The sequence below is a fragment of the Lithobates pipiens genome, unplaced genomic scaffold (genome assembly GCF_037356315.1).
Source record: "Lithobates pipiens isolate NorthernLeopardFrog02 unplaced genomic scaffold, aLitPip1_a1.2 Scaffold_16, whole genome shotgun sequence".
In the NCBI taxonomy this organism is placed as follows: Eukaryota; Metazoa; Chordata; class Amphibia; order Anura; family Ranidae; genus Lithobates; species Lithobates pipiens.
This window is the reverse complement of record NW_027507748.1, coordinates 125,710,840-125,723,352: the sequence shown is the minus strand read 5'-3', so window position 1 is coordinate 125,723,352 and position 12,513 is coordinate 125,710,840. Positions and strand designations below refer to the sequence as shown.

At 44.7% G+C, this 12,513-nt stretch overlaps 1 protein-coding gene across 1 annotated transcript in view; it reads left to right on the top strand.

The window, feature by feature from the left end:
* Positions 1-12,513, top strand: part of SLC13A2 (solute carrier family 13 member 2) — a 121,916-nt gene that overhangs the window by 70,701 nt on the left and 38,702 nt on the right. The window contains exons 3-4 of the mRNA XM_077480435.1: positions 741-877; positions 6,202-6,527. Of these exons, the coding sequence (XP_077336561.1) occupies positions 741-877; positions 6,202-6,527 (463 nt within the window). The remainder of the gene's footprint in view (positions 1-740; positions 878-6,201; positions 6,528-12,513) is intronic.

Genomic DNA, 12,513 nt, shown 5'->3' with positions numbered 1-12,513 from the left:
TTAACTTCCAGTCTGATGTACAGTATATTAATCACTTTGGTTTCCACTCTGGCTCCCGCGAGGCACATTACCATTACTGTCTACTAGAGCTACAGTTTAATGTTATAAATCTAGGCCCATAGTAGCCCTATCTATATATTGAGTGGACCCGAAGTAAGATGTGGGCCAGTTGTGCCCTTACATTCAGTGGTGTCACTGAAAGTAAAAAAATGTCCCTGCATCGGTGGTGTCACTGAAAAGAAAAAATGCACCTGCTTTGGTTGTGTCAGTAAAAAGAAACATGTCCCTGGCAGTATCACTGAAAGGAAAAAATGTCCCGGCACCTGTTCTGGTTGTGTCAGTGAAAGGGAAAAAATGTCCCTGGTAGTATCACTGAAAATAAATAATGTCCCTTCATCGGTGATGTCACTGAAAGAAACACCACTATAAAGTTCCTCCTACCCCCGTCTCTCCTCTGGCTACCAAGCTCACCCCATTCCTCCCCCTAGTACAGAGCTTACACTAGTTTCATGCTAAATCTCCTTTGAGGTATCTGCCCTTCTGGAAAATTTGTCCTCATCTGCTGTTCTGGTAGCAGCTGCAAAAGTTAGATTTTTTTCCCATCCCTCTCTGAGATTCAAAATGTTATTAAAAGTCTAAATTTTTTTTTAATATAGATTTTTGTCTTGTTGTTGGATAGGTTGTTCTCCCTCAGCAGGTTTTACCATGTTTTAATATATCTATGGTCCTTTTCATTTCAGGCTTGCAGCCAGTATCTGAAAGATACCAACATGCTTTTCATCGGTGGGCTGCTGGTGGCCATATCAGTAGAGAAATGGAATTTGCATAAACGGATTGCCCTAAGGGTATTGCTCCTTATTGGAGTCAAACCAGCCCTGTGAGTTACATATATGAATGCTTGTATAGGTTCAGAAGCAAGTTTGTAGGTGTTATTATTATTATACAGGATTTATATAGTGCCAACAGCTTATGCAGCACTTTACAACATACAATGCAAATGAGAGGGGTCATATGATACAAAAAGGTAATAACTGTGGGGGATGGAATGATAAAGAAAATAAAAGTATACAAATAGTATTGAAAGCCATGGGAGGTTATCAGCTGACCCAGAGAGGAGGTGTGAATTGAGAATAGGAGAGATTCCAAGAACAGGACCTTGTGGGACCCCGAGAGAAAAAGGAAGAGGAGACACTGAGGTGACACTAAAGGTGTAGAGTACAGCCATGGACAGTGGAGTTTTTTGAGGTGGAGGGGGTAGTCAACCATATTAAAGGCAGCGGATCAGTCCAGGATTAGGAGTAGAGTGTAGTGACAATTGGATTTAGCCATTAGTAAATCATTTTTAAGTTTTTGGAGAGAAGTTTCTGTGGGGTGTTTAGGGCTAAAGTCCAACCGAAGGGTATCAAGAAGGTTATTCTCAGTGAAGTGGTAGCTAATGAGTTTGGAGGAAAGGGGCAGCAAGGAGATGGGGGCATAGTATGCTAAGATTGGTGGGATCCAATGAGGACTTTTTAAGTATGGGGGGACTAGTGCATCTTTTAGAGAGTTGGGGAAGATGCCAGAAGAGAGGGAGAGATTGGAAATGTGAGTTAGAGTGTAGGATGGAGCCATAGGGTCACTGTAGTATTTGCAAGGGAACAGGGTCCAGGAGACATGTGGTTAGGTGGGCATTAGAAAAAAGTTTAGCAACCTCATCTATAGTAGTGGGGTTGAATGAGGGTAGTATTGAATTTACCTGTGGACCTGGAGTATTAAGTGTGAGAGAAATCTGTATAGTGGAGACAGTGGTGGCCTGTCCATTAGGGGCGCACGGGCACCACACCCTCTATCCATGCGTCTGGCCCCTCGATCTACATACAGGGCACGGACCATGGATTCCAATGGGGGGGAGGTTTGAAGCAGAGGCTCTGATAGGCTTAAAAAAAAGAGTGGGCTCCAGGCGCAGTGCGCACTGCGCCTGAATCCCACCCAGTTGTGTAACGATAGCGAATTAATATTTACTATTTTCACACTAAATCTCCTCCCCACCAATCAGGATACAGGTAATAGGACCTATTACCCGATTAGCCAAAATGTCAGGCGATTCAATTGGACGCCTAGCGCTTAGGAGGAAGAGAGTGGAGATGCCTGCGGAAACCGCTGGAGGAGCGGACACCGAAACCACTGTCAGCACCTAGCCACCACCCGCCACCTAGATGGGGTCCACCTGCCGTGCTGGAGGGGACACCAGAGCCGCTGCCTGCACCATACCACCTGCCACCTAGATGGGGCAAATCCACCATGCTGGAGGGCACATCGGAGTAGCTGCCCGCATCCTGCCACCTAGATAGGATAAGGACTGACCGGCAGACAGCGGGGGGGGGGGCAGGTTGGCTAGTGCCACGCTGCTGGCCGACCGGAGGGGTGGTTGTTTGCCGCTCCCTGCCCCAAAAAAAAAACATCAGCCACCACTGAGTGGAGATCTCATCACAAATTATATCAATCTTTATTTAAGAAGTGATTGCTGATCTCCTTGGCAGTGAGAGTTAGGTTGTGGAGGCAGTGGAGGATGAATTAGAGAGTTAAAAGTAGAGGAGAGTCGATGGGACTGCATGAGAGGACGGTATTGAGAGTAATAAAATAAGTGCTTGGCAATGTGGAGGCAGAAATTGTATTGTATTTTTTGAGGACAGCTGGTTGAAGTCTTTCTGAGACTTATGCCATGTACACACGTCTGGACTTTTCGACAGCAAAGGTCCGACAGAACGAATCCGTCGGACAAATCGACCGTGTGTGGGCTTGATCGGACCTTTGCTGTCGAAAAAACAGGGGGACTTTAGATTTAGAACATGTTTCAAATCTTTCCAACGGTCTCGAGTCTGGTCCAAAAATCTGTTCGTCTGTATGCTAGTCTGACGGACGAAAACCGACACTAGGGCAGCTATTGGCTACTGGCTACAAACTTCCTTATTCTAGTCCGGTCATACGTCATCACATTCCAATCCGTCGGACTTTGGTGTGACTGTGTGTGGTCAAGTCCGTTCGTTCGGAAAGTCCGTTGGAAGCCTGCCGAAAGTCTGGTCGTGTGTACACGCCATTAGTCTTATGCCACAGATGCTCTAGGGCATGGCTATGTCTTTTGAGACTTCTGGTGTAGCTGTTTTCCCATATTGCAGGGGTCGGGGCCTAAATCTGTGTGTAGTGAGGGGGGCGTGTTGGGGCGAGCGTGTTGTAGGAGGATGACAGTGAACTGTTGTGGACAGAAGTGGCCAGCTTGGGGCAGGACAGGAGTGAGATTTTGTCATAGAGGTGGTCAGTAGCAGAATAGAGAAGAGAAGGGTTAAAGTGACGAAGGTTTATTTGTGCAACTGTTAGGCAGTTGGAGGAAGAGGAGGTGGAAGATAGGGAGAGAGTGTTGCTGGGTTAAAAAAAATATTTATAAGTTGTGATGTGGTGTAAATAAATAAATAAATAAATGGCTAGAAGTGACATTTCAGGCATGTGTGGTTACTGTAGAAATAACTCGCTTATTTAGTTTTTATATCTTTTCAAAACTGGCCACCCCACTGCGTGCGCACGCGCACACACACACAGCTCTGCTTTACTTTGCCCTTACCCATGAATGGAGACCACACCTGGAGTAAATATTGGCCTTAGCAGCCATTTTTTATTAACACTCAAGTAAATTTACATTAACTTTATAAAACAACCGTTAAACCACCACCCATCAGTTACATACTTGCGTTGGTCTTTGCAGGAAAACTCTTTTCCTGCAAAGACCACGGCAAATCCACTTTTCCATCTTTTCCACATTCATGGCCCTTTCCTTGTTTAAAGCAGCGGGACAATGGGTGTCCATCCTGAGCATTTGTGTTTGTACTTGGAGGACCTACCAGACTTGTAGGAGCCCTCGTTATATTGCCAGCACATACCCTCTTTTTCTTGTGGCCAATTGTCCGGGAATGGATGAGCCGCTGCCACCCCCCTGGAAAAAAAGTACTCGCTGTCCTTGCTGACATCATAAGTCGCATCCACAGACTAATATCTTTGTGGTCCCACCGTAGTGACAGCTGTCTCACCCTCCTCTGCCTAAACTGTTCATCATAGCACAACCATGGCATTCCCCCGTAGACTCTATGTGCCTCACCCACAGCATCCAGGTAGCAGAACAGCGCCGAACAATGTTCAGGGTTCTTCTCACCAATCACACTAGCCATTATGGCTAGCCTGGAGCCAATTCTGAAAAGTCTGGCAGTCCAGTGATTCTCAAAGCTCTAGACTGGCTTAATCAGAAATGGTGCTCTGACCTAACAAGACTCCTAACACATTTTAGATCATCTGAATTTTCTGTTTCAAAAACACCTACTTCTCATAGTCGTTAGCTCCAAAGCCATGGCTGTCAAAGCTGAACATTTTTAGAGATGGGGCATTTCTAAATCAATTATTCCTACAATTCTAAAAGCTAGAAAGCCTACATTCTGCATAGTCTATTACTACCCAAGGCATAATTTGCATGGTGCGAGGCAACAGACATTCTCCCTAGGAAATCCTGTTTTTTTGCAGATTGGGTGTGGACCAGCATCTGGTCCTTAGCACTGACTAAGAGTCAGGTCTTTGTGCTTCTAATTTGATTTGAGAGATCACTGGCTTTCCATTCTTGATAATTAGGGATGAGCTTCGAGTTCGAGTCGAACTCATGTTCTACTCGAACATTGCCTGTTCGCCTGTTCAGCGAACAGTGAACAATTTGGGCTGTTCGCAGCAAATTCGAAAAGCCGGAACACCCTATACAAGTCTATGGGAGAAATCTAAAGTGCTCATTTTAAAGGGTAATATGCAGGTTACTGTCCTAAAAAGTGTTTGGGGACCTGGGTCCTGCCCCAGGGGACATGGATCAATGCAAAAAAAAGTTTTAAAAACGGCCGTTTTTTCAGGAGCAGTGATTTTAATAATGATTAAAGTGAAACAATAAAAGTGTAATATTCCTTTAAATTTCGTAGCTGGGGGGTATCTATAGTATGCCTGTGAAGGGGCGCATGTTTCTGGTGCTTAGAACTGTCGCTGCACAAAGTGTCATTTGTGCAGGAAAAAAAGTCTTTTAAAATCACTTCCCCAGTGACGTGTGGGTGACCCCGCCCCCTCTGATGTAACGGAAACCTGCGTTACATCAGAGGGGGCGGGGTCACCCACACGTCACTGGGGAACCTCTGGCTTCCCTCTCCTGCGTCAGAGGGGCGGGGTCATCGGCTCATCCCTATTGATAATACGCTGTCTGTGCTCACCCTTGTGACTCAATCAGATCTGAATTTGGTTCTTTCTGCACTTCAAAACCTCCTTGTGGAGAGACCAGGGATATTTTCCTTTCCACTTTTACTCATTAGGTTGTGTTTCTTGTTTTCATTAAACCTGTTGGGTGGATGTCTGAGCTGGTAGCGCTATCATGTAAAGAACTCTGTTCTTATGTAAGGACAAGGTGGTGTTAAAAGGATTTTCCTATCTAATTTAGTTTTGGCCTTTCCCCTCCAATGTTTCTCTTTCTAGCTTTAGAATGGATTTCCCTCCAATGCCTGGATAAAATTTGTGCTGTGACAGTTTACCTCATGACCTCTTCTTTATTCAGAAGGACTAACTCTCTCTTTGTCATTCCTGATGGTCCCCATAGGATGATCAAGCTTCTCTTTCCACCATTTCTCAGTAGCTCAGACAACTCATCCTTCAAGTCTTTTGATTAGGCACACTCCACTAGATCTGTGATTGGCACCTGGTCTTTTGTTTATACGTTCTCCAAGTTTTGCAAGGTGGATGTTCAACCTCATATGATGCCAGCTTTGGTCATAAGGTCCACCAGGCGGCTCTTGAATAGCAGGAAGTTCCCTTGTTCTGTTGTTTTTTTGTGGGCCTGCTAGTGTTTTGTTTGCTGATGCCCAACCATCAGTTGAGTGGACTGCTGTTGGATGAGAAAAAAAAAACATGGATCCTTTACTCCTGTAGACAGCAATACAACCTGACAGTACAAGACTTCATGTCACTCAATGGACTCCAAGAAAGGGACTTTTAAGATGAATAGAAATATCTTGTTTCAACAGCAGTCAACACAGGCTTAAAAAAATTTTTTTTTATAATTTTATATAATGTTGTATTCTGAAAAGTTAATTCACTACAAACTGAAAATATGATATAACTAAAAAAAAATGTAATAAAAATAAAACATTTTGTTTCCAGGTTGCTTCTGGGGTTCATGGTGGTTACAGCCTTCTTGTCCATGTGGATCAGTAATACAGCCACCACTGCCATGATGATACCTATAGCTCAGGCTGTCCTGGAGCAGCTTTACACTTCAGAAGAAAAACTAGAAGAGTGTTCAACAGCCTTCGATAATGTCAAACAAAACGAAAATCAAACGAACGGAGACACCAAATTGACTTTTGAGGATAAAGTAACCAAGGAATCCAAAGCAGAAGATAATCAGCCAAATGGAAACATAAACCAGGCCTTTGAAATGTATGAAAAAAACATAGATTCCGATCTCATTAAACAGGAGAAGCCAAGTAAGTTAAATACACAATTAAAAACAATGGGGGTTATTTACGAAAGACAAATCCACTTTGCACTACAAGTGCACTTGAAAGTGCAGTCTCTGTAGATCCGAGGGGGACATGCAAGGGAAATAAAAAACAGAATTTTAGGTTGCACATGATTGGATGATAAAATCAGCAGAGCTTCCACTCATTTCAGATCTACCCCTTAGATTTAGAGCGACTGCACTTCCAAGTGCACTTTCAGTACACTTTCAATTGTACTTCCAGTGTACTTGTAGTGCAAAGTGGATTTGCCTTTCCTAAATAACCCCCAATGTTTGTTCACAAATTAAATGTTGTTAAGACTTTGACATGCTGATTAACAATTCAGAGCTATGTTTGAGTAATCATCCAACATCAGTGTTTTTGTGTATCATTTTTTAGCATTTATTACAGTTAGACTGCATACTACATTGATGTAGTTCTCTGCCTCTAGAGAAGTAGTTCTTAAAGCGGAAGTTCAGCTTTTGTAACATGTTACACCCATATTCAGGGTGTAACATGTAACATGTTATAAATATACCGTCCCCTGCACCCCACCGAGTCTAGGGTTGCCACCTGTCCGGGATTCTTACAGACAGTCTGGGTTTTGAATCAAGTGTCCGGGTTTCAGGCAGACTGAAACCCAGATACATTATTCTGACCAGGCTGTGGCTCCCCAAGTAACCAAGATAGTCACGCACAAATCTGCTGTCATCTGGGAGCTGCAGGAGTGACTGTCTGGGGACAGGTTTGGCATCACTGGGGGGCAAGACGATGATGTCAGCAAGAGCAATTCGGCTACATCCACTGTTTGCTGCGGCACGCTATGTGCACTCCATTACTACTCTCCTTGGGGCACCCAAAGGTGTCCCAGGCCGCTTAACTTGAAGAAAAGGTAGCAACCCTAACCGAGTCCCTGTTTTGGCGGCAAGCGGGGGATCTTGTCTCTAGGCTTGCTGCCACCATTAAAAGAAAACAAGGCCGTGTGGGGCACCCATCCAGCCGCATTAATTTATTTACAGTGTTTTGTGAAGGAATAGACTATAACTATCGACGGCCTTTGCGGATGTCGGCTTGTAGTCCTCAAGGAACCACCATAGCGCTGTTGAGTGCTCTAGGTAGTTCATTGATTCTTCCTGTCAGTGTAAAACTGCCTGCTCGTATATCGCACATCAGTCGCTAGCAATAATCGCAGGCTGGGTTGTACCCAAGTTGATTGATTGATCAACTTGGGTACATTCAGCCTGCCCCTACGTGGTTTGAATCTTGGCCAGTCCCTGCTGAACCAGTTGAGATTCGAACCGTCTACGACCAGCTTTTCTTACATTATTCTGTTAAAGCAGTCCTGCAGGATGTTTAAAGCCTCGTACACAATCAGATTTTTGGATTAACGTTCGTCTGTTTTTTGTTGCATGCTAATCTCATATCGAAAGTGAAGAAGTTATGAAAATTCTCAACAGAATTCAACTTCAGAATTGACGTAATGTGTTGAATTGTTTTGTATGTATTCTTTCGTTTCTGAGAATGCTTAGTCTTGCTCTTGCGTTTTTTTTGATGCAAATCATAATAGTTAAACGAAAATCGGACTTTGTGCATACATACGATTATATTTTTATAGTCTGCACATCCAGCAATTGGAATGAAAACACCATACTAATGATCCAAAAATTGGTAGATCGTTCATCTGACAAAATATTACTTCCAATTTTCGTATCGCGTGTATGGGCCTTAAGGCTTGGTTCCAGTACTGTGTCTTGGCCTAGGCCGACAAGGCCCAGGCCTAGGGCGGCGCTTTGCTTTTTTGCGCCCCCCCCCACACACAAAAAAAGCACCCACTCCTCCCGAGTCAGCCCATTCTCTGCCGTGGTTGCTGGCTGCAGCGTTTGGAGAGTGTCTGTCTCTCTCATGGAGCATAGAGCATGACAGTTCCCCTCCTCCTCTCCCTCCCCTCTGCACAGTCAGGAGAGCAGAGAGAGAGAGCTGGTCAGCTTCTCTAGGAGCACATAGAACTGTATTAGGGCCGGTCGGATTGTGGCTCCAGCAGGAGTGTATCTCTTGGAGGGGGTGAGAGTAAAATACCATCCTCACAATCTGTCTCTCCAAACCTCATGCTGCTTATCTGTACTACAGCTTTCCAACTTTCTCCTATCCTGTTATCTGAAATAGGACTCTGGTAATTAACCCTCTGTGTCCTTGGTGCTAGGGGAGGACTGTGTTTTTCTACTCTGCTACAATTAACACATGTACACTGCTGATTAGCTAAATAGTTAACTCTTTACAGCTAATTATCTGCAGGCTGCTGGTATGAATGGGATTTAACACCTTAATGTCTGCTTGTATGTGTGGTTACCTTTCATGCTACCTGTATGGCTAATGCTACCTTCTGACATATGAAGAGAAGTGCCATTTCTCATTATAGATCAGTCTGGATTTTAGTGTCCACCCTGCTGACTACATTTAAGACTGACCAACATTTCTTTTTATTTTTCTTTTTTTTGCTTTTTAACTACACATGTCTATAGTCAAAATGAACAGCACAGTTTGCTGAAAAGGCCAGTGATTTTGCCCCACCTCCAATCTAGGGTCACCACTTTTTCTTAAAGCCAAACCCAAACACTTTAGCACACACATCAATTTTTTTTTTTAGTATGCAAAACAAATGAAAAACAAAACAAAGGTGGCAACCATAGGTGTCCCCAACAGAGTCCCCTTATATCTAGTGTCCTCATCAGAGTCCCTATACATCTGTTGTCCCCATAAGAGTGCCCCCTTACATAAAATGCCCCATCAGATTCCCCCTTACATCAGGTGCCCCCATCAGAGTCCTCCTTACATCAGGTGCCCCCATCAGAGTCCCCTTACATCAGGTGCCCCCATCAGAGTCCCCGTTACATCAGGTGCCCCCATCAAAACCCCCCTTACATCAGGTGCCCCCATCAAAGCCCCCCTTACATCAGGTGCCCCATCAGATTCCCCCTTACATCAGGTGCCCCCATCAGAGCCCTCTTACATCAGGTGCCCCCATGTGAGTTTCCCAACACATCACAGTCCCCTGTTACATCAGGTACCCCCAGGTGTCCCTCCACGCATCAAAGTTGCCCCCCCCCTTTTCCTCTGTACTCACAGATCAATAACTGAAAACAATGCAGCTCCCATTTCCTAACTCCATTCTTCACTCCCCTGCAGTGCCATGCTGACACTGAGCTGAGACGGCTCTCTCTCGCCCCCTGCAAGCTGGAGGTTGGAGAACACACCAAATAAGAGAGTATTTTATCTATCTTAGGGAGCCACAGTCTGGTCTAAATAATGTGTCCGGTTTTCAGGCAGACTGAAAACCAGACACATGATTCAAAACCCGGACTGTCCGGGTGAATCCCGGACAGGTGCCAACCCTACTCCAATCTCAGTTGTGCCTGCCCCATCAGCTGCATCCATACTCTGACCCCTGATGCACACACAGACACACTTTCTATGTGTATGTTAAAGTGTTTGTTAAGGCACCTATATAAGTCTATGCGAGCCCATCTATTAGAGGCTGGCATAGCACACTGTGTATGTTTTATATAAAAATGAGTGCTGTAAATACTGTATATCAGCTGTCTTCAGGCCAGTCTCTCTTCACTCGCGGCCGCTTTCCAGCTCTGATAGATGTATTCTGTGGGAGGGGCCCTGATCTCCCTCTGATGTCAGAGGGAGATCACATGGCCACTCATCTCCTCTGCAGAAGTCACGTGACCAGCCTGAAGCCAGCTGTTATACAGTATTTACAGTGCTCGTTTTTAAATAAAACATACACAGTGTACATTGCCAGCCTCTAATAGAGACGCTGGCAGTGGCAAAATGTATACTTTAATATTAAAATAGTAGGGGCGGAGAGAACGGGGGGGCGGGGCTGGCCTGGAGACAGACAGGGCACTGACAAGGAGGAAGAAGAGGTGAGGGGGGGAGAGAGGAGAGCAGAGAGCAGGCAGCCTATCACAGAGGGAGGCACTTTGACCATGGTGATCAGGGTGGAGCTGCCCTGGTTATCGTGGTCTGATTAGAGAGGGCATAGAGGAAGTGGTAGGTTTAGGTTTTTTTTTTTACAGTTTAGAGGGGGGCAGATTACCAAGCACAAGCTGCTTTAAGGGAGCAGAATCAAAACTTTTTTTGGGGTAACAAATGCTTTAAGGTGTGCAGGACAGGTAGCAAAGGGGAGTACATGCACACTAGAGGCTGAAAAATTTGTAAGACCCCTTTCACACTACGGCCGCAGTAATGCTAAAGCACTCATTCTAGCGGAGCTTTAGCTGCTGTTTAAGTGGCACTTTTCAGCTGCTAGCAGGCACTCTTAACTCCAAAGAAGGGGTTAAAAGCACCCATTTTGTGGTTCTTCGGAAACCCTAACCATTCATTTCAATGGGCAGAGCATTTTGGGAGCGGTGTATACAGCACTCCCAAACCACCCCAGGACTTTTCCTAACGCTTTGCAAGCGCACCACCCGGATGTGAAAAATCACACAGAAATGAATGGCAGGCGGTTTTCAGACGTTATTTAGAGGCTATTTCTAGCGCTAAAATGCCTGAAAACCGCCTCAGTGTGAAAGGGGTCTAAGTTTAAACACCACCCCATCCCTGGACAATTAGACTAATGTCCCCCTTTTAATTGAATGGGTTGCATTTAGTAGTAGTGGGTTGTAATTCTTGAGAGTAGGTGCAAAAATGATGACAGGCTTGTAGGAGCCCCAGTGCATTACTTTGCCCAAGGTCCCATGATGCTATTAAGATGGCCCTGGATGTTTGGGTGGGAAGTTTAAAGCCCAGCAGCCAGAAGAAGAAAGCTGACAATAGCCGATGTCCTCTGTTTTCCTAAGGAGTTTATTAGGAAAAAGCTGAGAGGCATAATTGTGTGTAAACCTATGCCGTGCATCTGCCTAATCCTCCTCACATCGCAATCCTATAATCCTAAATCCTATATATAAAGCTTCCAGGCCACCAACGGATCACCTCACTCATGCCCCCCCCCCCCCTGGGTATAGGCTCACCTCTGGGAATGTGACCCCCCCCCCAACCAAGCAGGGTAAGAAAATGTCTGTGAGGCACCCCAGGACTCACAGTGAGATAACTAACACAGCTGGCTCCTAAACTTCTCCCAAGATCTCCTCCTTATGTCATTAGCACAGTATATGCAGAGAAAATGACTCCAATAGTGCTTTAATTGTTTAAAACACTTAACATGCGTTTATAATTGTGAAATCTTGTATGTAAAACTTCCAGACCACCAACAAAATAAGCAGGGTCAAAAACGCCTGTGAGCCACCCCAGGACCCGGTGAGATATCCAACACAGATAGCTCTTAAACTTCTCCCAAGATCTCCTCCTCAGTATTTCAGCAGCAGAACATATGGAGAGAAAAAGACCCCAATAGTGCTTGAATTGTTTAAAACACTTTAACTTGCACTTATTAAAATGTACAGGGCACTCACAATATGCGGTTGATTCCAGCGCACCACACTAATACGAACAAGGATTTAAAGCACAACATAGAGCCCAAGTGCCTTCACCGCTCTAGCCCCTCCCCTACACAAGTTCAACACAGGAACTACCACTATTTTATTCTCCAGGGCCTCTGTAGCTCTGTAGGAAATAAATAATGGTTATATGGTTATGGTTAAATATAATCTTTAGTCATTAAAAAGTTATTATTAAAATGCGTGGAAAAACACAAAAATGGCTCTGACAACAAAAGGGTTAAAACTAATCTCTAACCCCCCCCTTTCTGTCCCACTCATCTCCTTTCTCCACTCTCCTCTAACTAATTGCTGGCATAAAAATAAATAAAAGTCCAAACGCTCCTTTTATTCACTTGGATCCAAGATCACCTAATGTCTTCTCTCTTCTTCAATGCACAGAAGGCGGGGTCCTTATTCAGGTGTCCATGTCACTGCCTGCATGACATTGTAAATTTGATAAATACTGTTGCGCACAACCTTCG